Raw genomic sequence first — 27,319 nt, forward strand, 5'->3', positions numbered from 1 at the left:
GGAAGGCGCTGCGGCGCCCGAGTTGGAGCTGGAGAGCGAGGGGGAAGCAAAATGGCGGAGCTTGAAGACGTTACGCTGGACGGGAAGCCGCTTCATTCGCTCCGGGTGGCAGATTTAAAAACCGCCTTGGAGAATCGGGGTCTTTCTAAAAGCGGGCAGAAAAATGCACTCATCAAGCGACTCAAAGGGGTGAGTTTGCCGGAGTTTCAGCGCTTCGAATAAGCTGTTCGACTTTAGTTGGCGGTGAAACCGAGTGTCGAGCGATGGACGGAGTGTCGGAGGCTCGGAAACGGCGACGGTATCTCGGCTTGTTCGTGGAGAGCGGCGCGGCTGGCGAGTCGCAGCGCGGTGTGCTTCGTGCAGGACTTTTTGGAGCTGTCTTCGCCGCGCTTTCCCCGTGTTTTGGACATGAGGTGTGTCAGACTGACCGATAGCAAGGCCTGAAGCTCTGTGTGTTTATGCGAGTCGGTCTCCATTAGTTTCGGAGTAGTCGCCGGGCCCGCGCTTTGTGTGCTTGTGCGCGCGGAGGGGAGGGGGGGTGCAGGCTAGTCGGCTGCGCGCCTGGCTGTTCCAGCTCGGACACGCAGTGCAACCGCCCGCTTTGAAAGCGGGGGATTCAATACTGCGCCGCGCGCGCCCGCGGAGTAAATGCTATGCTAGTTAGCCCCCGAACTGAGTAACCACCTGTTCCGTAATCAAAAGCGATAACATAGTCTACGAGTAGCTAGTAAAATAGCTCGTAATATGTAGCCCCTGGGCTGTTGCTGTTATTTGTAATCCGTTAGTTGTCGTACTTGCTAATGTAAACCGATTATAAGTAGTCGCTTTCTCGTAGATTGTATTTGACGGTTGGGTAGTTAACTGCGTAAATGATTCACGGGGCGTAGTTTCGGCATAAACTTATAGTAGTATTCACTTCAAATTACTATTAAATTGTCAGCCTGTGGTTCGTTTGTTTAGCTGGCTACGTTGGTTTAATGCGTTAGCGCGCGTGTAATGGGTAGTTTGTTTACAAATATGTTAAAACATAATGCTAACTCTGCGTAAACTAGTCGCGTTTCCAGTGCAAGTTTTGGCACTTATGTGGTTGGGAAGGTCTTCTGGTAGATTTCGATCGCTCATACCCTTTAGAGAACAGCCTATTCCTAAAACAGAACTGCTGATCCATAAAACCGATGCGCAGATGCACGTTTTTCTCTTCAAAGATAGTATTAGTCGAATAAGGTTTGATCGGCTGACGACGGCTCCCGCGGACTGTCCATCCCCGTCCCAGACGAGAATCTTGGCTCGTACGTTAAAAAAAAAAAAAACCATAATGAATAGCATTTGTATCTGTGGTTGAAAAGACCTCTGTTACTGGACAGGAGAGCCAGTGATTAGCCTTCACCCAACATATAAAATTGAAATATGATTAACTGAATGACACACTCATTTCTCTTGTGTTCAGTCAGCAGCTTCGGTTGTAGCCCAGTTTGTCTCATTCTGAGGCAGGAATAAATTTTCTTTTCAGAGAAAGGACTGAATGTACTGTTTAAGAATGCTATTATTTTTTAATTCTTTTGTCTTATTGGAGAAACAAGGAATTTAAGATTTGCTCAACTTCCCAACTAATTTGTTTTCCCTTGTTACTTATGAGAGGGAACATGCACACATACATTGTTTGAAGCTTACATGCCTGTTGACACAAAGGGATATTTAATTTTTATTTTTGTACAGAATGAGAATAACAGAGAAAAATTTTAATGTAGATTATCTCTACTACGTATATTCTTTGACTTTTAAACTTGGTAAAATGCTGTCAATTAAAAGTTTGGAAAGCAGAGACACTTTATGATCAGTTTTCTGGTGTGATGTAATTGTTGCCACTAAAGTTTTTGCATTTTTTAAGAAGCTGAGTCATTTACAGACGCTCCTCTACTTACGAACTTTCAGTTTACAGACTTTCAGACATACGAACGAAGAGGACTGTAAGTCCAAACTGTGTTTGTTTGGGCTCCCGTTTCCTGTCCGCAACATCAATTTTTTGTCTGCGCGCTAATTCTGCTTAGTACGACTTCTGACTGCTACTCACACCATACAACGTAGTATGTGTGCTCCCAGCCTTAGTTCTTTGTATTTATGTATACCCTTAAAATGATGCTGAATAACTACATTTTAAGTTACTAACGGCCGTTTGGAAGTAACTCCGTAAGTAGAGGAGCGTCTGTACTTTGAACTTGCCTGATTCATACAATACATTGTAACGCTTTAATGCGATTGGAAGGGGTAATAAGTGATTTGTTGATTACAATGAGTTTTACCGCAGTAACGATAGAATTCCTTTTATTTTGTTGGTATTGGAATTTCTGTGTGTTGACAGAAGGCTTGTGGACGTGGTGGGTGAATCCACAGCTTTTAAATTAATCCATTTCAGTGATCTTAGAAACCTTAGAATTGTCTTAATATTTGTGGTGATTAGTTGATATTGGTCACCTTTATGTACAGAGGAAGGTCAAGTCTGTAAAGAGAATCTTCTCCAGTGATGAGTCTGCCATGCTAATACCGATACACCAGATGGACCGTGTGTCTGTCTGGGTGTAAGTGAGTTGAACTTGCCTTCTCACACTGGTGCAGTGTGCTCTGAGGAGAACCTAAGATACAGTACACCATACCTGCTTTTGCTTTGTATTCCACATGGCCCTGGCAGTGTGCATCGCACGGTTCATGGTAAGCCATGTGGACATGTTGCATTTGTAAGATGTGCGTGTCTGGATCTTGGTGGGGGTATGTGTCTTAGGCTAATCTGCTAATCTTTCTTGTTTCAGGCTCTCATGCTGGAGAATTTGCAGAGAACCTCTACCCCTCACATTGGGCTGCAGCCCAATTCTCAGGTGAGATCCCCACTGTGTATTGGTTTTGCTTATGCAAACCATGCATATTTTTTTTCTACCCATTATATGAACTTACCTTCAACTTATGAGCTACTTGTATATAAAGGCAGTTATCCATGTGAGTTATGCTTGTGATTATTCTGATCTTGCACCTCAAGTTTTGGCTACTGATTCAGAAGCAGGTTTGCTTTGCTATGAAGCAGAAGCCTAAGATTTATAGTTCTTTGTTGCTTCACACACCATATGTGTCACAGATCGGGGAAGAGATGAGCCAGAACAGCTTCATAAAGCAGTACCTGGCCAAACAACAGGAGCTTCTCAGGCAACGACTGGAGCGGGAGGCCAGGGAGGCGGCCGAAGCCAACGGTGAGAAGCCAAGTACGCCCCTTTTCTCCTATTTACGGTGCTCCTACCCATCGTCTTGTTGCCTCCTTTGTATCTGCGCTGCCTGCTGTGCTAATCCACTTTGGGCGCTTTTCCACTGAGCCAGGTACCGTACATTTGGCACGGTACTTTCATTAAGGAACTTTTGGTACTTTTCCATTGACTTTTGCTTGAAAACCAGTACTAAAAGTATCAAACTAACTGGGGTACATTTTTCGTACTTTGGGGTAGGACTTGCACGCGCTTTCTTTGTCGATTGGTTATGCAAATAGCCTGCCTCTGAAACACAATAAAACCACTGTCTTGAAAATAGTTATGAACTCAGAAGGCAATGATAAACTAAGAAAAAAAAAGTAATAGTAGTGTGGACAAATGAAGAGACCCAAGTTTTAATTGTGATCCGTTTGGAAGAACACATACAAGAAGATCGGGATGGCATGACAAGAAATAAAAAATATTTTGTATAACATGCTATAGCTGCAATTTCCAAATATCATGATTTTGTCATAATTTGTGTTATTTTAAAAGCAAAAAAATAAGTTCAAAATAAATTTCTCAGAAAGCCGTTTAGGAGTGATTTAAATGGCAAGGATTAAACTGATCATGATTCTCAGAGAATGCATGCAGTATTTATGCAAAAGTAGCGGAGCTAAACTTTAAAATTTATTTTTGAAACATGCTAGATAATCTTGAAAAGGAATAATCACTAAAACTACAATAAGTGTATAACTAAGTTTTTTTCCCTCTCTCCCTTTTCTTCTATGGAAGAGTAAAAATGTTTATAATGCCCATACAGTATGAAGGCATAAAAGAGCCAGATCTTAACCTAGCTATCGCGTTTCTTGTGGTGTATAAGAATTGCATGTGCATAACATGCAATGTTGGTATTAATATCGCTCATCATCCAGTCCTGTAATATACTAGCCATTTTTCAAATTCAGTACAAAATTCTTACCTTGTGTTGTGATGTTCAGTGCTGGTACCAGTCTTTACACCAGTGCAAAACCAACACCATGAATACCATACTTTAGGTACTTTTCTCAAGTACCAAAAGTACCATAACTAGTGCAGTGGAAAAGCACCCTTTCTGTTGTTGCTGGTCTCTGCCGCATTGCTTGCTGTTTTGCTTATTGGTTCTTGTACTCTTGTGTCTAGCCATAGGGTCATCCCCTATAATATACGATTTATTAGCAAAATTATTTGGGTGCTAAACAGCATGGCTGTCTTTAAGGTATTACAGACGCTCCTCTACTTGTGAATGAGTTATATTCTGAACAGCCGTTCGTAACTTGAAATGTTCATAAGTTGTTATTCAACATCATTTTAATAATATATGCAAGTACAAAGAACTAGGATGCTGGAAGTACGTACGCTATGCTACTGCGTGATGGGAGTAGCAGCCAGAAATCATACTAGGCGGAATTGGCGCTCAGAAAAAAAAAATAATGTTGCGGACAGGAAGTGGGAGCCGAAGGATTTCGTTTTGGACTTACAATCCTTTTCGATTGTATGTCAAAGTTCGTAAGTTGAAGGTTCGTAAGTAGAGGAGCGTCTGTATATAAATTGTTGTATTCTATGTTGTATAGCTGAATACATGAATAAATGAATACATTTCATTGTTTTCACAAGCTTAGAATGATTAGAATAGCCTTAATATTTTAGAACAGGGCTTCCCAGCCCTGCTTCTGGAGATCTACCACCCTGCAGCCCTAATTTAACACACCGTATACAGATAATCAGGCCCTTCAGTAGCATCTAAGCATAGCTGGCTCTCATACTGAGATTCTGCAGAAGGACCTGGTTTTCTGTGTTGGGCAGCCGTGTTTTAGGAGATGGTATGTGTGGTTTTTGATATTGGTCACCTTTAGTTATAGAGGGCCTCTGGGACCCGGGTTCGAGTCTCCGCCTGGGTCGTGTGTGTGGAGTTTGCATGTTCTCCCCGTGTCGTCGTGGGGTTTCCTCCGGATACTCCGGTTTCCCCCCACAGTCCAAAGACATGCTGAGGCTGATTGGAGTTCCTAAATTGCCCATAGGTGTGAATGTGTGAGTGAATGGTGTGTGAGTGTGCCCTGCGATAGGCTGGCCCCCTGTCCTGGGTTGTTCCCTGCCTCGTGCCCGTTGCTTCCGGGATAGGCTCCGGACCCCCCGCGACCCAGTCGGATAAGCGGGTTGGAAAATGGATGGATGGATAGTTATAGAGGGAGATTCAATTAGTAAAGAGAATTTTCTCCAGTGATGAGTCTGCCATGCTAATACCGATGCACCAGATGGACTATGTGTCTGTCTGGGTGTAAGTGAGTTGAAGTTGCCTTCTCACACTGGTGCAGTGTGCTCTGAGGAGAACATCCAACATGCTTCCATTAATCAAGCCTTTGGTTATCGACCCAGTCAGACTCGGCGCATATGCCCTGTTTTTGTAGTTGGTCATAGGTCATCTTAAGGTCATATCTTCTGCATCCTCTGACCTTTCACCCTCCTGCAGAGACGGACAGTCAAGCAGCTCCAAAGGAGGATCAAGAGGAGAGCAACCTCACTTCCTGTTCGGTGGAGGTGAGCCACCTTGTGAAGAAAAGCTCCAGCCAATCACAGCATTACCAGTGTCCCTTTGAAATGATATCATTAATTGTGCTGCTTTGTTGATTTGTTCTTGACTGACTTGAAATTAGGATGGCAAGTATAACATCTGCCAGTCACTTTATTATCCAGTGAAACTTGATTTCTTTAGTCACATAAATGTGACCCGCTGAGCGTCAGATTTAATGTGCTGCAGGACCTCACTCCTGTTTCCTCTGGTTTGACAGCCCTCCTTGCCGTCGGGTGCCCTGTTCAGCCAGGAGGAGGACGGAGGGGGAGGTGAACTGGAGCCAACCCCTGTCCAAGGCAGAGAGGAGGTGGAAGGTGCCATGCCCCCGGCTGTGCTCCCGCGTCCCAGTACCCGTCGCTCGCTGATCCAGCCGGCTCAGGCTAAACAGACGGAAGCCCCTTCTGCCTTCGGCTCCCAGGAAGCCCTTGAGGCTGGGGGCAGGGCCCGGCGCTCCTCCAGTGCCCGGCTGAGCCGCGACGGGCCATCTCGCGCCGTTGCCTCGCTGTCTGTGCGCGTCGTCGGGGAGCCTGAGCGGGAGGGCCTGGCCAGCGCCGCCTCCGCGTCCACGCCACAGCTCGGACGCTCCACTCTTAACCAGGATGATAGTGAGGATGATGAGAAGAGTGATGCCGATGAGGAGTGGGGCGTCGGGGCTGCAAGGCGTGGTCCCAAGCAGAGCCCGGCCCCCAGCAGCCTGCCTCCCCAGCGGGAAAGGTCCCGGCGCAAGCAGCAGCCACCACAGCACATCCCCCCACCACAACCGCCCCACCAACCCCCGCTGCAGCTCCGCCAGCCCACCCCACCTCCCTCCCCACCTCCGGAGCTCTCTTTCCCTCTGCCAGACACCCCCAAGCAGAGCCCCCCCAATGAGCCTGAAGGTGGGGGGGCGGCAGAGGCGATGGCAGCCCCACCCTCTGCCCTGCAGCACCAGGACAGCAGCTCCGGCTCCAGCAGCTCTCCCCCCAGCAGTCCAGAGTCCCCCCACCAGTGCCGACCCGGCCCACTCACCCTGCTGGCCCGCAAAATGGAGTCCGAGGGAGCTTTTGCTGGGACGCGAGGTCAAAGCCACTCAGAAGCTGAAGGGCAGGGCTCTGTACCCACCTCTGCGGCTGCTGCCTCACCAACTACCGTGTGTGCCGACAGCCACAGCACCAATGCAGGTCTACCTCTGCTGCCCCCTACAGGAGACCCTGTGCTTCAAAGTGGGAATGGCGCGACCGCTTTGGAGCCCAGTTCTGTTGGCTCACCTGCCCAGGTTGTAGCGATTGGAGAATCGCTGTTCCCACCTGCTGAAGCAGCCGACATTAAGACCACTGGTGATAGACAAAGTGATGGAGGAGAGCCATCCAGACCCACGGAGGACTTTGGGAAGGATGTAGTGGCAGTGAAACGGGGAAAGCCTGAGGGGGAGGGAAAGGGAGAACCTAAGCAAGAGCACTTAGGAGAGCCCTCTGCACCTGGGAAACCCGCTGAGCCTCTGGAGAGTCAGCCGACCTCGGCCCTGCCCACACAGCCCCCCTCCAAGAAGCTCCGTTTTCTGCGAAGCGTGCCAGTGTCGTGTATGCCTGCTTCTGCGGCGCCCTCTGCCAGGCAGCCTCGCACATCTTCGGATGAGCCTCCGGAGCAGCAGCCGGCCCAGCAACTGCCCTCCCCTCCTGCCGCTGACCAAGATAAAGATGGCACCCATGACGGATCCATAAGTCCTTCTGGTGAGGCAGGGGCTATCTTAAAACCCCAGTCAGCAGAAGCACCAGCTGTCTGTTCACAGAGCGAGACCACTGACAGGGAGAAGGGGCCAGGAAGTAGTGCTGGGCAAGCAGATACCAGGACAGCCAAGGTGGTAGAGGAGGGCAAAATGTGGAAGGGGGCTGCTGTCGAAGCACCCATGGGCCCTGTGCTGCCCCCCTCACCCCCACCAGAGGAGGGCGATGCAGAGCCAGAAAGAGACAGGCACTCCTCCCCCTCTAGTGACTCCTCATCCTCTGACTCGGATTCCGAATCTTCTTCCTCACATTCCTCGGGGTCCTCTGCTTCATCAAGAGACCAATCCAGCTCCAGATCCGGTGACAAGAAGGTGAGTGATTGACAGTCAGTATACCTGATACTGTGGTGTTGAGGTGCGGACACACCAGCTAACATATCCCCTGCAAAAGGGTTCTCTCTGTGCAGTGATGGTTAACCCTCCACTCCATCTTACCCTTAGCATGACGGAGCCAAGCAAGACTCTAAGGCAGACTCCCAAGCTGAAGGCTCCACAGCCACTCCCAGAAATCCTTGCCGCAAGAGAAGAGGGGAGCAGTTGGAAGAGCGTGATGCTGGAGGTGTGCAACAACGCAAGGTAAGATGGACTTGGCCTCCTCTGTCCAGCCCTGTTTCTTCCTGTCTGTCCTCCAGTGATGAGTCTGCCATGCTAATACTGATACACCAGGTAGACTGTGTCTGTTTGGGTGTAAGTGTGTTGAACGTTTCTCACACTGGTGCAGTGTGCTCTGAGGAGAACCAGCCACCCCTGACTGGAGGACTGTGAAGACCTCTTTTGGTGTGGGGGGATGGGTGTGATAGCTGCCCATCAGTACTGGAAGTAGATAGTATATGGGTCATGGATCAAAACTGAAGAATAAATTCACATTGTTAAAAGTCTATTTAGTAGTACATGCTTAGACCAGTATTTCTAAACCTGATCCTCAGGGACCACCAAGACAGTCTACGTTTTTGAAAAAAACGTGGACTGTCTGGCGGGGAGCTGGGAGGGAGCAAAAACGTGGACTGTCTGGCGGGGAGCTGGGAGGGAGCAAAAACGTGGACTGTCTGGCGGGGAGCTGGGAGGGAGCAAAAACGTGGACCATCATTAGTACTGTAACTCACTGCGTTTCCTTGTACGGTTTCTGTTTTGTGTGTTTAACAGAAGACATGCCTTGGAGATGAAAAGAGGAGTAAAGTGGAGCGTAAAGGACCAGATGGAAAGAGCTGTATTCCAACCAGGTCAGTTTGAACACACTTAAACAAAGCACTTGATCCACTCATTGTTACTTCCGAAAATCGTTATCTTAAGCTGCTAAATAAGCTTAATGCTCTTACACTTATAAATAGCAGATGAGGACAAGATAGCAGTTGTACTCATCCATATTTCTAGTTCATACACTTAATTGGTATTACTGTGCTGGGCACCATCAAAAAGAAATTGCAGGTGTGCCCCTAGCAGAGCTGGATTAGTTGAAGCTCCCCCTGCCTCTGGAACATCTCCATACTGGCAGCTGCCAGCTGGGCTATGAGATGACTCCAGCTACTGTTTGTTTTTTTTCCCCCCCCAAGTGTTTTCAAATGTTTCTTGAAGCACATTTTTCCTCCAGTATTTGACCAGTGACCCTAGTGATGGAAACTGCGCCAAAACTCACCCTTTAAATAGTCTGAGATGCACAAGCTAAGCTCTCCAGTTAATTGTTTACTCGTCTCGCCTCATGAAGTGAAGGAACCTACAGGTACTAGTTACACGGGTTTGGTTTTCATCCTGCATCTGGGTGGTGAATGCTTGCATAGATGTGTCAGTGTTTTAAGCTTTTCCTTGGAGGCGCTCGATTAGCCTCCAGCATACGCAAAGACATACATATGCGGGTAGAATTATATACAGGGTTCCCGCGGAGTCTTAAGTCTAAAATTCAGAAAGTTCAATTTAAGGCCTTAAAATGTCTTAAAAATGCCCAGATTTTCATCCTAGGTCTTAAATTTAATTTATCCAAGTCTTAAAATTCTTACCTCCGTTCATTCCCAAAAAGTGTTGTCCGCAGAAAATGACAGTAAAATGCTGTAAAACTAATCCATTGGTTGTGTTTTCTGGTCTGCACCGGTGTCTGCGTGGTAATAAAACTACAAATCCCATTGCGTAATCACTGCAGCTAGGCAGTTTGAGAAGGGTCTGGCTGCAGAACGTGCACGTTCAGCCACTGACGTCAGGTGCACGCTCAGCCACAACAGGAAGTGCAGGGGAATCAAGCGCTAACTTAGTTCTTGAGGCCAATGTGAATGGTATGTTGTTTTATTATTTGTATTACTGAATGATATAGTTACAAGTTTATTTCATGCCATACATTATTGCAATGTAAATGTTTTGATGTAGTGCATTACTAACTTTTTTCTCTGACTGGAGTGAATTTTTTCAGTTAAAAGGCAACTACTAGCCAGTTGGCTCATGTTATCTTATCATAAAATAGACACATTTCTACTTTTACAGAGATTTTCATGGAGTTACCTTGTGAATGTCTTAGTTTCCAGCATATAGTTTTTAGTTGTTCATGTGGTCTTGAGGAGAACGTTTCTCGGTCTCCTTATGGTAGGGCAAGGCAAGTTTTTATTATCATACACAGGGGTTATTTAATGTGCTTTATAAAAACAAGATTTTAAAAAGTTAAACCAAGACAAAAAAAGCAAAATAGAGATGGGGAAAAAACTTATTTGAATAAAAATTGCTTAGAAAATCTAAAAAATCTGATTAAAAGTGCAGTATGTCCTGCCCCGCTCGTCCGCTCCTCCCGTGTGCCACGCCCCCTCATTAACCCCGTGTGGATTCCCCGTGTTTATCAGCTGTTTCCAGTTGTTTTCATTATCGCTGATGGGTCTGGAATGTAACTTCCGCGATAGGCGGGGGATCACTATATACTTTAAGGCTTAAACTATGAAAAATTTTATGTATACGGTCTTTCTATATCGCAGATTTTCACCTATGGCTGATGGGTCTGGATCCCCTGCCTATCAGGGAACTTACGTTCCAGACCCATCAGCGATAGGTGAAAATCTGCGATATAGAAAGACCGTATACATAAAGTTTTTTATAGTTTAAGCCTTAAAATACCCCTCCCACATGCTTTAAACACATGTGAACTTATTAAAACGCACTTTGTAAACACATATGACATGTGGATGTTGGGCTAAGGATATGAGTGACATAAAATATATGAGAATTTCTTGTATCATTCGAATGTTTCTAGTAATGCATCGTGTTGGTCTTAAATTTTACTCATAATGGTTTTAAAAGGTTTTAAAAAGGTCTTAAATTTAACTTACTGAAACCTGCAAGAACCTTCTATATACGCTTGTCTTCAAACAGGATACATTGTTGATCTTAAAACATCAGACACAAACTAATCTTTCCCCTCTTTACAACAGTAAAACCTGAGACCTTCTTTTGACACTTAATCTTCAGGCTGGCATTTTTTGTTTTGGCATTTTTACATAAAGCCCTCCAGCACAATAAGTTTGCAATTTATTTCAAAGAGGAGAGTCTGTCCTTAGTGGTGGGGTCTAAATGCCTGGGGATCTTGAGGGAACATGACACACATACAATGATGCTAATTTTTTCGGGCCGCTTAGGTCCATGGCAGCAAAGTGGGAGCAAATCATCAGACAAGGCTCACAGTTTACCAGCAATTTTATGTCCTTATTTTCACCTTTAGTCTTGGGCTGTGGGTACTGACTGAAAGAACAAGGTCATGACTATAAGCAGCCAAAATAAGGTTACTTGCCAGGGTTGCCAGGCTCATTGTGAGTAACAGTGAGGATTTTGGAGACCTGGAGGGACCTTGAAATAGAGACACTGCCCCTTCAGTTCAGGAGGAGTCAGCTGCAGTCATTTGGGCATTTCCTAAAGATGGCACATGGGTGGCTCCGAAGGGGTCTGTTGCAATCACATCCCACTGGGTAGAGTCCCTGTGGTAGGCCCAGGAAATAGCGGAGGAATTTTATCTTTCGGTGGCCTTGGAAATGTCTGAAGATCTCCAGGAGGAGCTAGAATCTGGGGCCGTGGAAAGAAGTCTAGCTCAGAGTGCTGTCGTCGTGACCCTCACCAGGAAGAGTGGTGTGAAGATGCATGGATGGATAGTTAATAGTTAGGGAGCTGTACCATTTGAGAAGCCGTCTGCAAACTAATGGCCATGGAGTATCACACTCCTAATGTCATGGCCATACCTGTGCACCAAGTCGTGCTTCTGGTGACAAGATATTGAATGAAGAGGAGGAAAAGAATACTAAAGATATATGTTCAGTGTATTTGCAGCTCCCTATTAAATGCAGATTGTTCCAGCATGTTGGGATATTTTACGTTTTATAAGAGTTGTGATTAAAAGATCCCCCATACGACCTTTTAATAAAAGGGGATGGATGGGGGATGTCCAGGTTTTTCCAGCTTCTTCTATCAGATCTGTTTTTGAATTACAGGTACATTTTAGGGACTTTGAGTATTGATTACTGTTGTGACTTATGGTGCTAGGCTACAATATTGCTAATGAAGTGGCTGATGCTACTATGTGAAATTCACTTTAGCTTCCATTGGTGGTAAGTACACCGTTTCCCATGCGTATTCTGATTTTCATACAAAAGCGGACATTACAATATTTTAAAAAGCAGACTACATGAGTGGGTATCCTTTTCTTGGAATGAAGAAACTGCGAGAAATTTTCCCCACATGATATAATGGCAGCCCTTCAAGAATAGTGCATTTCTTATAGGGGTAGGCCTGCTGAGAGTTATAGATATGAATCTGTATTTTTTTTTATTTATTTCTTTAAAATAAACATGCTTTGTGGTTTGTTACTTCCTGATTTGCAAGACAACCAAAAATCAGTCCTTTTCGATAAAGCAGGGCATTCATTCCAGCTATCGATGATTCACTGAAAATGTATTTTAATACGCATAAACGTCACAGAAAACTAATGCTACTGTGATTGTTTTATGGCGTTTTTCCACTGGCATACAATAACCCAGCCGTACTGCAAAGAGACTTGTTACCGTGCGGTTCCAGCTGGCTTGGATTCTGCATTTCAGAAGGGTCGGTAAAGGCGTTATCAGGTTTGGAGACCGACAGTGGCATAAAACTGATGAGAGACTTATTTCCAGCTCATAAGTTGTACATCATGATTTCTTTTCATCATGACTTAATTTTCTGTGAGAATCACCATGTTAGCGTCAATCGCTAGCGAATTATCATTCGCTTGTGTAAATTTGCATTGGAAATGGTCAAATTACGAGTTAACGGAATGCCCCGGTATATCGCAATGTACCACACTTATATTGAATAATATATAGAATGTTTTTTTCCTTAAGATAATCCATGCACAGAACACAAATATCTCTGCTTTTTGACCAATCATATGGTGGTGACGCAACCAGCTCGGTTTGGTCAAGCTATCAGCATGGTTACAAATCGGTTCTTTGCAATGGAAAGCCACCAATGCGCGGGTCTTTCTAGCAGTGGAAAAGCACCAGTAGGTGCTGTTGTGGGAGACTGGATTTAAGTTACCTTATGCTGGTTTTATGTAGTATAACTACGGGTGCATCGATAGGAATACTAGTATAGGTATTGGGTCTGATACAGTGCTCACTTACTCATACTCATCCTTGTCACAATGTGCCATATACCTATGACGTATCGGCGATATCATTACGGGCAAAAAATTGGAGCCACAAAATGTCTGCAATGTGAAAGTACTTAAAACCAAAAAACCAAACCGTAGCGGACTAAAACTGCTCTGCTAAAATATCAAGATGAGGTATGAAAGAAGTTAAAACATAAGTAATTAAACATGTGAAAACTAATCAAGAAAGAGTACGACAAAATTACGTCCAGCAGCACTGCAACAAGTTATCATGCATTAAACACTATAGGTGTGGAGAGAGAAAATAACCATAGTGCAGTGAAAATAACAGAAGCTCTTATCCAATATTCTCGTAATATCGTAACGGAATTGTGGTACACAGTAAAAGCTTGTGAACAACATAGATGGTTTTATACTCCCCACAACATGTGAATAAATAAATTAAGCCATGTGGGGTGGGATTTCAGCCTCGTCGTTTTTTTTCTTGATACATTTGAATTAAAATATTGCATATTGTTTTTTAGACATTACACAACCCTAAATCTGGTATCGACATTGGTGAGTACCAGAAAGCAAGCCTGGGTACACGTACTGAAAACAATGGTATCGATGCATCCTTAGTTGTACTTGTGGGTCAAGGCCCGTTTTCATGTTCATCTTACCACTAACTCTTAAATCATACTAAAAGTTTTTAACCGAGTTTTTTTTTCCTAAAACCTATTCACGGAGTGGCTGAGAGAAACTTGTAGTTAGGAAAATAGTCAACTCCTAAGCCAAGACTGTTGCTTTGACATGCACGAGCTTGCCTGCAATAATCACGGGGATTGGTTGATGAGAGGCCAGTATGTGCTGGTGAAAATGTACACGCAACATCCCATAAACACAACTGCAGTGGAAAACACTTATAGTGATCATGCTACTGGAGATCAACTGCTTATATGTGTCAAAAAGCTTGGGACAGAATCATTCCTCATTCCTCTGTGTGTGTATAAACTTTGATCGCTCTACTTTGCCTTGCAGGTAACTCGTCTGCTTCTGGTTAGCTAACTGAGGCTAATACTGCGTGCATAGAACATATGACGGGGAAAATGGTCATTTTCTCTCAATGACAAATACACTAATCCAGGGGTCTCCAACTCTGGTCCTGGAGAGCTACTATCAAGTCGGTTTTCTGTCCCACTTGGCTTCTGATGAGCCACACCTGTTCCTGTTATTTACCTGAGAACAGATGTGGCTCATCGGAAGCCAGGTATGATAGAAAACCTACTGGACGGTAGCTCTCCAGGACCAGAGTTGGAGACCCCTGCACTAATCAAAGCTTATGAGAAACTGCCAAAACTGAGCCAACGAGAGATGGCAGCGAAACTATATTCAGATATATTTCATGTATTGTAGTATAGCGTATTTGAATTATGCACAGTTAAGTAATTTGGAAAACTTTCGAAACAGCTGTACTGTATTTTGTACTAGTCAATAAAATCCAGTATATAGCGACATTCTTTTTATTACATTATACTCATGTAATAAACATAAAAATTTCAATTAGATTGTGATCTACCTGAAACACAAAAAGAAGAAAATTTGTTATCACTATTAGTGTTTTGTACTGTATATGACTGTTTTTTTTCGGTTTGTTGGAGATAGTAATTACATCCCTCACAAGCTCCATAACAGTAATTACTCCCTCCCGACTGAGGCGATATCCTTTAAGTAATTCAGCATTTGTTTAATATTTCCTTGACATTGCGACGTGGATTGACAGCAGCCATTTTGCGACTTTGTGCATCGGTCCTCCCGACTACTTTTTAGTTCTCCCAGATTTAGGTGCTAGTTTTAGCGCTAAGGTATTTTGTAAATTAGTCAAAAATTTGGAGTCCAACATTTAGGATTGACACGCCCATTATTTTTAACAGTTTCTCCTAAATTGCAAGGTTGGGAGCTACTTTTAGCTTTAAGATGTGAGTACGGGCCCTGACTTCTAGGAACTGACAGTTACAACTAATCCCATCTACTAACGAATAATTGCACGAGCAATGGACCCCTCTGAGTGATCAATCGAAACACATTAGGATTATTTTGGGTGCAATTTTTAACGTCATAAACCATTTCGGTGTTTTCCTCAGTTTTTCGAGAATATACCTCATCGTTACACGTAAGGATAAAATTAATCGATAGAGAAACTTACTCTCGGGGGGAGGAGACTTCAATGCATCAGTGTGAAAATGAATTGCTCCGTTTCACGAGTTCACGTGAATTAATTTAAGCATTCGGAAAATAAATGGAAATGAAAAGCGGACACATTTTCTTAAATCACTCTGTCCTGATGTAATGAACATGGGCTTCTTCAAGAAGCCTTAATACAAGGGGACAAATATGGAAAAGGGAATTATTTTATATCCGACATTAATCTGGTTACTTTAAACCTAGAAACTGTCGTCATAACGAAATTTTTAAAATAAATCTTTCCTATATTTGGACGTAATGGATGTACTGTCTAAGGTGGTGTGCTCGATACACATTTGCTGTGCAGCTGTTTTACCCGTGATGTGCGTTTCTTCACTATGGATAAGTTTTTCTGGTCACGTGGCATATTTTCGATCTCATTTTAAAATTCCGCTTTTAGTTAATAAACACGTATAGTAGAGTGATAGTAACGCGGTGCGTATTAGTTCCGCGGTGGTATTTATCGTCAGGCGTTCTGTGAGGCCGGCCTCATTGCCGGTGTGGCTGAGAGGAGATGGGGTCCTCGCCCTCTTGCTCTCCTTTTCCTCAGACCTTCTCTAGCTTTATCCAATATGGCCGTCGTGCGTGTTCGCTCGCACTGATACCAGCGCAGCCTACAATCCCGCTACCCAAACAGGAGTAATTATTCTCGAGCAGAACCGCAGTCGCTTTAGCTGGAGGCGCAGATTCTGGCCGTACGTTACGGTTTAGAGTTTGGGCCAGATAATATGCTGTCTGAAAGCAACAAAAACGGGTAAGCTGGCGAGGTAGGAGGTGAGGGAGATACAGCGCACAAACGACGTCTCCCTTCGTCCGTGGCTACCTGCAGTTCTCTACTTTTTCTGGTTTGAACGTCCTTTTGTCGCAGCCGTCCCGTGTACTTTATTTTCTGACGGATTTATTTTTGTCGCCGGTAACGTGGCGCATTTATGTGTGTGTGAGAGAACGTATGGGTTTGGGCGGGGGGGGTTGGGGGAAGGGGAGATGCCTGGAAGGGGGGTCACCGGTATTCCTTGAGAACTGCTGGTGTCTGTGCCCCGCGGAAGGCCGTGAGATGCGTGTTCTTGCTGTGCTGCTTCAGTGCGACGTGGTGTTGTAGCATTAATTTTATATTTTCAATTATGTACGCATTTCCAGCAATGATTACTGGGATATTTTCCGCTGACGATAATGGATCTGAAAGAACTATTAAAATACTATTAACGCATGGCTATGAACAACAGGCTGTTGTCGCTAAATTAATGCTAAGTGTGCATTCTGAGTAATCTGAAACCTGGAAGTATGTTTTAATGGCCCTTGGCCAGTGCTGTAGTCTTTTTAGTCAGTATCATGCCACTCTTCATTGTCTTTGCTCTTAAAACTGCTAGTTTGTTTCTTCAGCATTGTATTCCCCGTGCAAGTGAAATATAAGACTTGCTAATGGAAAATCCTAGTCTTTTAGCACTAAATTCCTGTGAGAGAGATTTGTAGAGAACTGTTCTTCAGAATCCTCTCCTAAATTTCACGTTTCAGCGATCGGAAAAGTGAGCAAGTCGAGCTGAACCACTTTTCATAGCTGGGGAGTATGAGAGTTTTCTGTTCCGGGTGGTGGTGTGCTGGTGTGACACCCAAGGCTTGACATTCCAGTCCTTTCAGTCTTATGGCACTTTATAGCATCGGAGAGCTGTGGAAATAAGGGTGTTACCAGTGGTCTGGGCTGTGCACTGCTTACATTTTCTTTCAGTTTTGGGTGTAAACAGCAATTTGAACTGCAAATATTTAATATTGTTTTCTACTTAAGGATTTTCAGGAAATAATTTGCAAAATTTCTTCAGAAAAATAATTTATTTGGCCACATTCATGGTGTTGTGCCATGGTTCCAGATTTTATCAGACCAGGCAAAGTGAGCACTGTGCAGCCGGTGTCTTCTTTCAGATTGTCAAGATTCCCCATGCAACCAAATTTAACTAACACTTAACTTTGGCTGAAATCAAAATATTTCGATATGTTTAGCACTTGTGTGCATCTGGTTTTGTTTTAAGAAGCAGAGTCCTTAATCCCAGCATTTAAGGGGGCCCAGCCTTTGTTTGATTGATATGGGTTTGTGTTCTCTTGAAGTTCTTTAGTCCTGTCTCCAGTGACATGGCCACCTCTGTCTTATTGTGCACCATGTGAAGGAGATATCTTACTCCCCTCCCCCCCCCCACCACCTTTTTTTCTGGCCATAATGGCTGAAAGATGCCGGGAAACATTACTTATAAATGCATAACATTTGTATCGGGATTCTGCACGGCATAGATGTTTATTTCTATCCATGGTTGTGTATTAACACCATAGACCATGCATCTAGTGTATAGTAGTTTCCAGTTGCTCATGGATGTTGTTCTTGCTTTGACACAATGGAAGGGGAAGTATCATTTACAGGAGACTCCCTGAAATGGCTCATCTTGCCTCCCTTTTCTGTAATTAATCCCCTGAGATGGACAGTTTGTTTTTTTCCTTGGCTCACAGACCCAGCCTGATCCTCTCATCTTTGCTACACCCTCCACCCCCAGGGCCAGGGAGTATGATCGCTGTATGAGAGACCAAACAAAATTGCTGGGCTTCTTGTTAGGTTGCATCGATTTCCAAAGTTTCAGTTCCAGTGCTAGGTTAATTGATTTGTTTGCAGCAGTGAGAAGCCTGATTTTGAAATTCTGAGTATTGTGTGTGTGACTAGTCCTGTTAAACAGAAGATGGACCTTTGATTGGTGAGTGGTGGTCTCCGTTCCCAGGCCTTTTCCATGGTTGTATAGCTCGCTTAAAGCATGTGTATACATAGTGTAAGTCTGGTGCCGGTTGGCTGGCTGATATGGTTATTTATAGTGTGTTGAGGTGGAATGACCCAGATCCCTGGTCTGAGTTGCTCTCTTCCTCTGCTCTCTGGTTCCATTCTTTTTTGTTTTTCTTTTCTGTGTGTCTTTGCCTTTCTGGATCTTGGTTTACACACACACTCAGTCTCAGCTGCCGGGTCGTCCCTGTTCCCTTTACTGTCCTTGTACTCTGTATACTTGCATATGTGTGCCCCAATGCTCTTATAGTAAATAGCAAACATTTTTCTGTGACCTAAGCATTGGTTTGTCGACGTGTTGGACAGTGTAAGAAAAGAATATCAGTGTGTGTATACATGTTATGCTGTATCCTTCTGGGCTGGCATGGTCGCTTAGTGGGTAGTATTGCAGCTTCACATGATCTTCCTGTGTTGGCCCCACCTGCGTTTATAAAACATGCAGTTAGGCAAATTGCAGTGTGTGTGCATCCTGTCCAGGGTCTACCTCAGCATTGCACTTTGTCCTGCCTGTGACAGTCTTGTCGCCCTCCCTTGACCCTGTACTGGATAAGCAATTGATGGACAGATGGATGGATGGCTCTTCCTTCCTGCCCATGCCGCCGCCTCCTGTGCATTGGTTCTTTGTTTGCTCAAACTGTAATCATTTGTACTCGCCGTCTGCAATCTCCTGCTTTCTCTGTGTCCTCCTGCCAGGGAGTTGAAGCAGGCTGCCATGTCAGAGCCAGCTGACACTGCAGTGCAGGTGGAGGCACCCTTGGAGTCTGAGGGTGCAGGGGTGCAGCCTCGCTCAGATGGCCATGGGGCCGCAGAGAGCCGCTCAGAGGAGGTAAGGCTGTGGAGAGGCAGGCAAGCATGTGGCTGAGTTCGGTTTGAATATCCAGCTGTGTATAATGGGTCCTCCAGAAGAGCTTTGAATCTATCTGCAACAGACAGAACTGTGACACTGCAGTCATACAAGGCCTCCAGTGGTTGAAGTGGTATTAGGTGTGGCCAAAAGTTACTATGTCCGGGGCTGTGTGCTTGCATGTGTTTGGAGAAGCGAGGGAAATTGTACACAAAGCTCCATAGAAAGGCAGACAGTTAAAATAATTTTTTGTGGCCTTTGAATTGAAACCTTAATAGGAACCACACAGTTTGGCAGAACATGTAGCCACAATGTTTTTCATTTTATTGCTTTAGCAATATTTAATGGGAGGATAACTGTGCTGAACTATAAGCCATTCGGCAAAAGGGAAACATTTGTTCCATCTCTTCCATGCAGCCTTTGTCTTTCTTTCATATTCACCACCTTTTCCTTTTTTTCTTTCTCTGTTAAATTTACAACTTTTTCTTGTCTTGCATAACCAGGAGGCCTCCCACACACCAACAAAAACCTACACATTCGGCTGTTAGGCAGAAGCAGAGTTCTCTAATTTTTAATATTCTGTATGACTATATAGATAGTGAGGGATTTCACAAGGTGGGCAGAATTCATTGACGATATTCACAAAAACAATCCAGATTAGCTGCAGTGTTGTGTCAGATGTTGCCTTGTCTCTGCTGGCCTTAGTAAAGTGGGGTGGGGAGATAACTTCAGCTGTGATTGCTAATGCATTCAAATCTCTGATGCCATTTTAAGTCTGCCCTTCCTTAGCTCAGATGGATGCCTCATGGGAGAGGAGCAGTGGGTGGGGGGTGGCGTGGCCCTGATTTGTGTTTTGTGACCCATCCTGTAAAAGAGTATATATGCTAGAGAGTGTGTGTAACTTAAGAAATGTGAAGTTAGGCCTGAAAGCTGTTTTAGTCATGATGGGGTTATTCCGTAGGACTCTAAATCTGTACTATTTTTTTCCTGTGGCTGATGTTTAAAACCCCATTGATTGCTTTGTTGTAAGGTGCTCATGCCTCTTCCATTGCCCCAATTGGTACCTGCGCACTACCTCTGCTACTTCACCTACTACACCTGTTCCGCTATACCCAAGCGACTTGGCTGTACCTGATCTAGGCCCCTGAGTCTGCACTGAGTTTATCTGCAAGGTCCCAAGCACCACGGCCGAGGGAGGCTGCCGGAACTCATCTGGGCTGAGCCCACGCTGCACAGCGAGCGAGCAGGAGCTGGCAGCTGGACTCCTGTGAAAGGGAAGTGCTGCCTGTTGTCGAGGGGGGCCTTCCCAGTGCAGCCTCTTGCATGGCATGCAAGAAATCCTGCTCTCTGCACACTGCAGGAAAGCACTTGTGGGGCAGCAGCATCAGCCTTTGCTGAGTGTCATGTGAACTGTGCATTTGCCTCTCCTGGACCAGAGCCCCACACATCTGATCATTCCAGCAGCACCTGGCTTTTGCTATATTTTGGAAAGTGTATGCCATGGTTTCTGCCATGCCAGGGATTTACAAATGGACTTTTCCATCGCAGTTTGGACAGTTGACATCTCTGGACTGAAAGGGTTACCAAGCAGCACTAACCCCGTCGAATTCCATCAGTTTCTAAAGGAATTAATGTGAAGCTAATTTGTTTTAGCTCAGTTTTTGGGGTCTTTACAAGAAAATGTTCTGGGAAATTCTGCCCGACTGTGTGTGGGCTTCTGTAGCTCTGGAGCGTAGCTCTTCAGCTGAACTGGCTGCGGCATTTGAACAATTATCTCCACTATCACTGGATTACAACTGTCAGTACTTGTTGGACTACTGTTGGCTCAGTGCAGTGAGAGACCAAAGCAATACCCTGACCAATCCAGCTGGAGGTTTGGCTCATACTGGACTGGTAACCAGAAAAACTGGCATAATGGAATACTGCTGATGGACCTGAGGTGTGAGGAAAGTGTCGCCTTCCTTGTACTGGAATAGCAAGGGAAAGAAGAATTTGAGTATATCCTCAGCCACAACAAATAAACTGAAGAATTCATTGGGCCGTGTGGCTAAAGTATGATCTCTTCAAGTGTACAGATGGACTTTTTCCTGTCTATCCACGTTGTCCAGATAGAAGGTAATCTACCAGGACATTCCCTCTGTACTCCCGTTTGTTGTTTTCCCTCTTCAGAAGCTTCAGAGTGGCCCCAACCCCGGGCCTCACAGCTTTTTACAAACGGGCGACTTTCTGAATGGTCCATCTGCCTGCTAATCATGGTTATCATGGAGTAATTTTTTGTTTGGATTTTTTTCATATCCACAGCCTGACCTTTTCTAAAACTGGGCTTTCAGTTGCACTGGATCCCACTAACAGCTTGTAAACCTGCTGCGACAAAAGTGCCAGTGTGTGAGGAATGTGGAGGCAAGGGTGCAGTCTTCTCTGAGAACGAAAGACTGACCGGGTGATGATGAAGGAATTGGGACAGGGCACAGTGCGCCACAGCATGGGCCTGTTTGAACACAGCCCAGTTCATCAGACTGATCTCATGTAACTGCAGCGCATATGAAGTCAAAGGGACAGTAAAGACTGACACGTGCCCATATTGGGGTTTGGGTGGGTGCAGAACGTTTTAACACCACCTCTTCCTCAAATAAGACTTGCCTGTTGCTTGCAAAATGAGAAGATATTTACAAAAGCCAGTTAATTGTGAACATTCCAACCCCTCAAAAACAAAAGAGCAGTTCCTGTCAGACGGCCTGTCAGCATACTCAGAGTCCTGCCCTCACTCCTCAACTACCTCTGATTGGACGCTTGTTGGCTAGATACAGTACACACAGCCATGCGATTGGGCCATAGCCAAGCAAGTGAGGATCAGGTGTCAATGGTATCAGGAAATAACTTTGTCATTTTATCTCCTTTTACTGTTTGCCTTTTAAAATATATACTTAATTGATAAAGACCTTTGCTACAAAAATAAAGGGAACTGCAATATGTTAAACATAACGGATAGTATAAAAATTATGGTTACTGCAGTTTTAATTTAACTATAAGTGCATATTGATAAACTCCACATTGATTTCTATGTTTTATGTGGACCTGCTCGTAACCTCAGCAGAGTCTGGTGACCTGGGTACCTCATTGAATCATTTCTTGAATTTGAACTGCAGTACCCGCTGTCTGATGCTTGTCACCAGAGCGACAGTTGTTCTAGTGCCTCATCCTTCCTCCCAGGTGTTTTGATATATCACTCTCCAGTTGACCACTTCTTGTAGGGTTTATGAGATTCTGAAAACTCACACTACAGACATCCAACATTACGCTGTAGATTCACTCACACATTAGTCGTGCTGCACCGTTTTACATAATCCTGACACTTTAGCTTTTGCTGTTTTTGAAAGAGAAGACAGGGGCTTAATGCACATTTAAAATGCTGGTTATTTTGCACTGTAAATGCCCATATTCATGTCTCATTTAATGTCGGACGTGCTCTGTGAACACGACCCGAGCAGGAATATTTGCATACTCGCGGTGATTATGTGCCGTCACTCAGCTGTAGATGCACATGTTGAGGCAGCGCAGAGGCTTATATTTTGTTGACAGCAGGCTGAGAAACATGGAGTGTTTGCCTGGGAGGAACGTGTGCCTGGAATCACTGCAGCTCTGATTCAGCCCCCACCCCAGTGCCCCTTCTCTCTGCGCATTTATTGATAGCTGTACGCTCTTTCTCTCTCACCGTCTTTGTCCATTTGCCCGGTTCCTCCCTGTTGTTCTCGCTCTCATTTCTCCCCCCACTCCGGGGTCTTTTTGTTTTATCTGTTCTTTGTTTCAGAGTACCACACCAAAAGCATTTACTGCCCGCAAGATTTCATTGAACAGTGAGTATGCCTGCCAGCTCGTCACACTCGTCTTAGTCTCCGTATAGTAAACAGAACAAATGGAGATTGTTTCAGCTGAGCCTGCAAGTTCCTCTGCTTTCTGTACTTCCTGTTGAAGATGTCAATGTTCATGCTTTAATGTTCTAAAAGAATTCCTTGGCTTCTGCTTGTTTATGTCCCCTCTCTTGCCATATGTGGTTTGCTTGTTCTGATAAAGCTAGAAGCTGGAAAATGTCTATGCTTATCCATCTTTGTCTCTCAGCAGCTAGTAAGCCCTCCGTGGCCAGTGTCGGGGGGACCACCCCCACACTGCCCTCTCCGGGGGGTCCTCTAGAGCCAGAGTCTGGTGGTCCAGCAGCCAGAAAGAGGAGATGGGGATCTAGTACTGCAGTGACAGCCAAGAAGCCATCGATCAGCATCACCACTGACTCCCTAAAGGTACATGGCTTCCACATTGGTGCTCTAATACATCAGGGCAAGCATGCGATATTAAATCACTGCTCACTTTTATATTTAGCGTTAAAGATGATTCTGCTAATCAGCATTCTCTACCCCAGTCACTGATCCCAGACATCAAGCCAGCCACGGGTGCAGGAAGCCAGGAGGCAATAGTGGAACTGCACCCCGATGAAGGCCACTTGTCAGGAGATGAGGAGGGTGTGGAGCGGGGTGACCAGGGAGACCAAGGTCTGGATAAAGGTCTTAAGATACGCCGCACTGTAACACAGGTATGTTGCTTGGTACACCTTGGTCCTTCAGATTATATGTACTGTATGTCTCATGCCTTTCAGATATGTTACAGATCTATGATGCAGTTGAAACTCCCACAGCTTTCAGATTTACTGACTGATTCACATTTGTTTTGTGAACATCTCACCTGACTTGCATCTTACCTTTGCTGGATGATGCCTTGCAAAAATAGTAATTGCAGTCAGTCACTGTTGGCTGTGGGCCGTTCAGTGGTGATAATATTCATGGGTCATCTGTAAACGACCTACAATTTCCACTTTCAGGTGGTACCAGCTGAGAACCAGGAGAATGGACAGAAGGATCAGGAGGAGGAAGAGGAAGATGAGCGGTCAGAAAGTGCTAGGACAGTCGTTGAAGAGGGCAAAGATGGCTCCTCAGAGGTTTCCATGGAAACACAAGCACCTAGTGTTCGGGAGGCTGACTTAAAGAAAGGTGGTTTTCAGTTTTGTTTGGTTTTATTAATTCCATACCCACTTGGACCATCTTAAGCCAGATACCTGTAGACACCATACTTAGTTACCTGTCTTTCTGCCAATTTGGTTTTCATTAAAACACAGACGCTCCTCTACTTACGAACTTTCAGATGTACCACCGAAGAGGACTGTAAGTCCAGATTGTGTTCCTTGGGCTCCTGTTTCCTGTCCGCAAAATCAAATTTTTTTTCCTGTCCGCCAATTCCGCCTAGTACGACTTCTGGCCGGCACGCAACAGCATAGCGTGCGAACTCCCAGCATCCTAGTTCTTTGTACTTGCGTATACCCTTAAAATGATGTTGAATAACGACTTATGAATGTTTCAAGTTACGAACGTAACTCATTCATAAGTAGAGGAGCGTCTATATATTGTGGAATTCATTGATGTAAAAGTGCTGAAAAAGTTGAATACTAACAATATGTTGGTGTACTATAGATGGTGATAGATCAAGCCATTCAGAAAATAGGTTTTCTTATGCATACATACTCAAAGGGCAACTGGAAATTCAGCCCCACCGAGCTGGTGGGATTTCTGTGCCTGCTGTGGACTTTGTATTAGGCCTATTGAGCATGTGGATGCTGTTCTCATTTTCCCACCACTGATGTTTTTACAGTGATTCCCAGCGACTCGTTGGTGCGTCGCTCGATTAGCCAGCAAAAGTCTGGGGTGTCCATCACCATCGACGATCCAGTCCGAACCACCAAGCAGCCCTCGCCGCCCCGTGGCAAAATCACAAACATTGTCCATATCTGTAACTTGGTGAGGATGATTTGCTTCGTTGCTGGCCTGCCCACTACCAGCCCACAATCACCTTGCAGAACTGTTTACATCTGGTGCTGTTGTGAACCCTGACCTCTGTTGCACAGGTACGACCTTTCACCCTGGGACAGCTGAAAGAGCTGCTAAACCGAACTGGCAGTGTGGTGGAGGAGGGCTTCTGGATAGACAAGATCAAGTCCCACTGCTATGTGACAGTGAGTCTCTTGCCGTTTTCCTGCACCATAATTCATGTTTCATTAGTGTGCTGCTGGACATTATTCAGTCGGTGGCATGCTTGGGGAAATGCTTCCATCGATTTTCTGTGTGGCAAAGAGATCAGCTTTTGCATACTAATGTAACAGCTTTTAATAGGGGAGAAAGAGAAGTCCGAGAGAATAGTGGGTGTTCTCCCTGTTCGCAGTACCCCAGCACAGAGGCGGCGGCCGCCACTCGCACGGCCCTGCATGGAGTTAAGTGGCCCCAGAGCAACCCCAAGTTCCTGAGTGTGGACTTCGCTGAGCAGGACGAGGTGAGGCTTGTGTTTCTCATGATTATTTTATTTTTCCATCCATCCACCATCCTTCAGTGTCTCACAGCTCTGATTTCCTCTCGCCTGACATTTCTCAGAAATGTCAAACGATCTCTGGTAAAAATAAAAGCTGGGAAGCGGATACTTAAGCCTGTGGTCTTTGGAGCTGAGTTTTTCTTTTGCAAAATCCCTGAGGCAGACTGAGTGCCCTTGTCGTCATTGCCTTCCTCCCCCAGCTGGACTTTCACAGGGGCCTCTTGACAGTGGAGCGCAGTGCTGAGGAGGATCGCGGGGTTCCTCCTGTTGCCCCCCCGGTGCCCGTGGCCCGGCCCGGGACGCTGCCCCCCCTGGTGCCTGAGCGGCAGCGTGACCGGGGTGCCGCCGTGGTGCGTGATCAGTGGGCAGAGCGCGAGCGCGAGATGGAGAGGCGGGAGAGAACGCGAGCCGAGCGCGAGTGGGACCGCGACAAGGTTCGGGAGTTCAGCAAGCCGAGAGAGGAGCGGGAAGGAGGGCCGAGGCGCTCCCGCTCACGGGACAGGGAGAGGAGGCGCAAAGAGAGAGCCAAGAGCAAGGAGAGGAAGACCGATAAGAAGGGTGAGCTGCACTGCGGCACTGCCTGGCTTTGTGGTACTGGGGGGGTGTCGGTGGTCTGATTATCTCCACATGGTTACAGAAAAAGCCCCTGAGGAGCCTCCAGCCAAGCTGCTAGATGATCTCTTCTGCAAAACCAAAACAGCTCCCTGTATATACTGGCTCCCGCTCACTGAGGAACAGGCAAGTGGCTCCCGCGCCTTTGCACGTATGGGTTTACTGCACCTCACTGGATGGCCTCTGCCAGTGGACGCAGTGTTTAACCAATGAGATTCATCGGTGACACTCTCCCTCGGCCCCGCAGGCAGCACAGAGAGAAGCAGAACGTGCGGAACGCATGAAGGAGAGAGAGAAGCAAAGGAAGAAGCTGCTGGAGGAGGAAGACAAGAAGCGGGAGGAGGAGCGCAAGGAGCGGGTGAAGGCCAGGGAGAAAGAGGGAGGGGCGGCACCTGGCAGTGGGGCGGGGGCAGCGGGTGAGAGGGAGAGGGACCGGGGTCGCGACAGGGAGGGGGACAAACGGCGAGACAGCCACCGCAGCAGAGGGCCAGAGGCCAAAGTGGGAGGCAGTGGTGCGGGGATCCTGGCAGGGGGTCGGCGCTCACGCAGCCGCAGTAACCCCCCCACCAGGGATCGGCGTCGGTGAGCAAGGCGATATGCCAAGTCAGCCGACATGAAGGGTGACCACAGGACAGACTGTGATCATGAGCATTTTTTTTTTGTGACACCGTCTTCTCTCACTCCCTCCTGCCTCCATTTTGAGGAGGGAAGGGCATCATTGTGTTTCTCAGACCTGTTGCAGGGATGCACTTGACAGTATGTTCAAAACGTGAGCATTGTAAAACAGATGCTTTTTGGGAAATGGACCTGTAATGAGTGCCCCCCCCCCATGTCACTGAGGGTGGAGTCCTAGAAAATTTGTTTTAATATTTTTTAATTATTTTAGTATGAATAGTTTATTTGAGTTTGATATTTTTCCTCTAAGTGTTGAATGTACAAAGAATTAAAGATTTGAGTGTGTATGAGTCTGATTTGTTGCCTTTTTTTGTGATCACTTACCAGGATTGTCATATTGAACCAGAGAGAACCTGTGCACTGTCACTGCAGCCTATCATATGGTGCCCAATACACTGCCGTCCAGGAACCAAACCCACCATACAAGAGCAGCAAAAAAAATTTGTTTATACTAAGGCGGCAAAGATCGTACTTGTGCTCTTGGCAAGTGACTTGACTTCCTAACTTGTCCTGAGCGAACCTGGGGTTCAGTGAATCACAGCAATGTTTTTG

General features: G+C 45.6%; 1 protein-coding gene and 3 non-coding genes across 8 annotated transcripts; all 4 read left to right on the forward strand.

Annotated features, from left to right (window-relative positions):
- Nucleotides 1–27,052, forward strand: acin1b (apoptotic chromatin condensation inducer 1b). 5 transcript variants are annotated; one of them, XM_072718575.1, is made up of 19 exons: nucleotides 677–1,289; nucleotides 2,687–2,706; nucleotides 2,805–2,870; nucleotides 3,125–3,248; nucleotides 5,737–5,804; nucleotides 6,056–7,912; nucleotides 8,042–8,176; nucleotides 8,744–8,820; nucleotides 18,928–19,060; nucleotides 22,887–22,932; nucleotides 23,198–23,370; nucleotides 23,490–23,660; nucleotides 23,946–24,114; nucleotides 24,770–24,915; nucleotides 25,023–25,130; nucleotides 25,337–25,444; nucleotides 25,681–26,038; nucleotides 26,118–26,222; nucleotides 26,344–27,052. In XM_072718575.1, exons 1-19 carry the CDS (start codon nucleotides 1,031–1,033, stop codon nucleotides 26,676–26,678), a joined length of 4,458 nt encoding a protein of 1,485 aa, XP_072574676.1. In that variant the 5' UTR covers nucleotides 677–1,030; the 3' UTR covers nucleotides 26,679–27,052. The 5 variants fall into 5 exon arrangements, with proteins under 5 accessions (XP_072574678.1, XP_072574676.1, XP_072574675.1 ...); XM_072718574.1 differs by having other exon boundaries at nucleotides 678–1,289; nucleotides 23,195–23,370; XM_072718576.1 differs by having other exon boundaries at nucleotides 678–1,289; nucleotides 3,125–3,236; nucleotides 23,195–23,370.
- Nucleotides 2,514–2,628, forward strand: LOC111837746 (small nucleolar RNA U6-53/MBII-28). Its single transcript, XR_002836727.1, has one exon. It is a non-coding gene; the product is annotated as a small nucleolar RNA U6-53/MBII-28 (small nucleolar RNA).
- On the forward strand, nucleotides 5,482–5,596 carry LOC111837747 (small nucleolar RNA U6-53/MBII-28). The gene has a single exon (XR_002836728.1). It is a non-coding gene; the product is annotated as a small nucleolar RNA U6-53/MBII-28 (small nucleolar RNA).
- Nucleotides 8,227–8,336, forward strand: LOC111837748 (small nucleolar RNA U6-53/MBII-28). The gene has a single exon (XR_002836729.1). It is a non-coding gene; the product is annotated as a small nucleolar RNA U6-53/MBII-28 (small nucleolar RNA).
- Nucleotides 27,053–27,319: the final 267 nt, after the last annotated feature.

The sequence above is a fragment of the Paramormyrops kingsleyae genome, chromosome 12, assembly GCF_048594095.1.
Source record: "Paramormyrops kingsleyae isolate MSU_618 chromosome 12, PKINGS_0.4, whole genome shotgun sequence".
In the NCBI taxonomy this organism is placed as follows: domain Eukaryota; kingdom Metazoa; phylum Chordata; class Actinopteri; order Osteoglossiformes; family Mormyridae; genus Paramormyrops; species Paramormyrops kingsleyae.

What these genes read in the sequence shown, in the direction of transcription:
- acin1b (XM_072718574.1), top strand. Translation starts at nt 1,031, where the DNA reads ATGCTAACTCTGCGTAAACTAGTCGCGTTTCCAGTGCAAGTTTTGGCA. An exon ending in GGAGGCTGACTTAAAGAAAG is followed by an intron (nt 24,115 to 24,769) that starts GTGGTTTTCAGT and finishes ATGTTTTTACAG; the next exon opens with TGATTCCCAGCGACTCGTTG. An exon ending in AGTCCCACTGCTATGTGACA is followed by an intron (nt 25,131 to 25,336) that starts GTGAGTCTCTTG and finishes CCCTGTTCGCAG; the next exon opens with TACCCCAGCACAGAGGCGGC.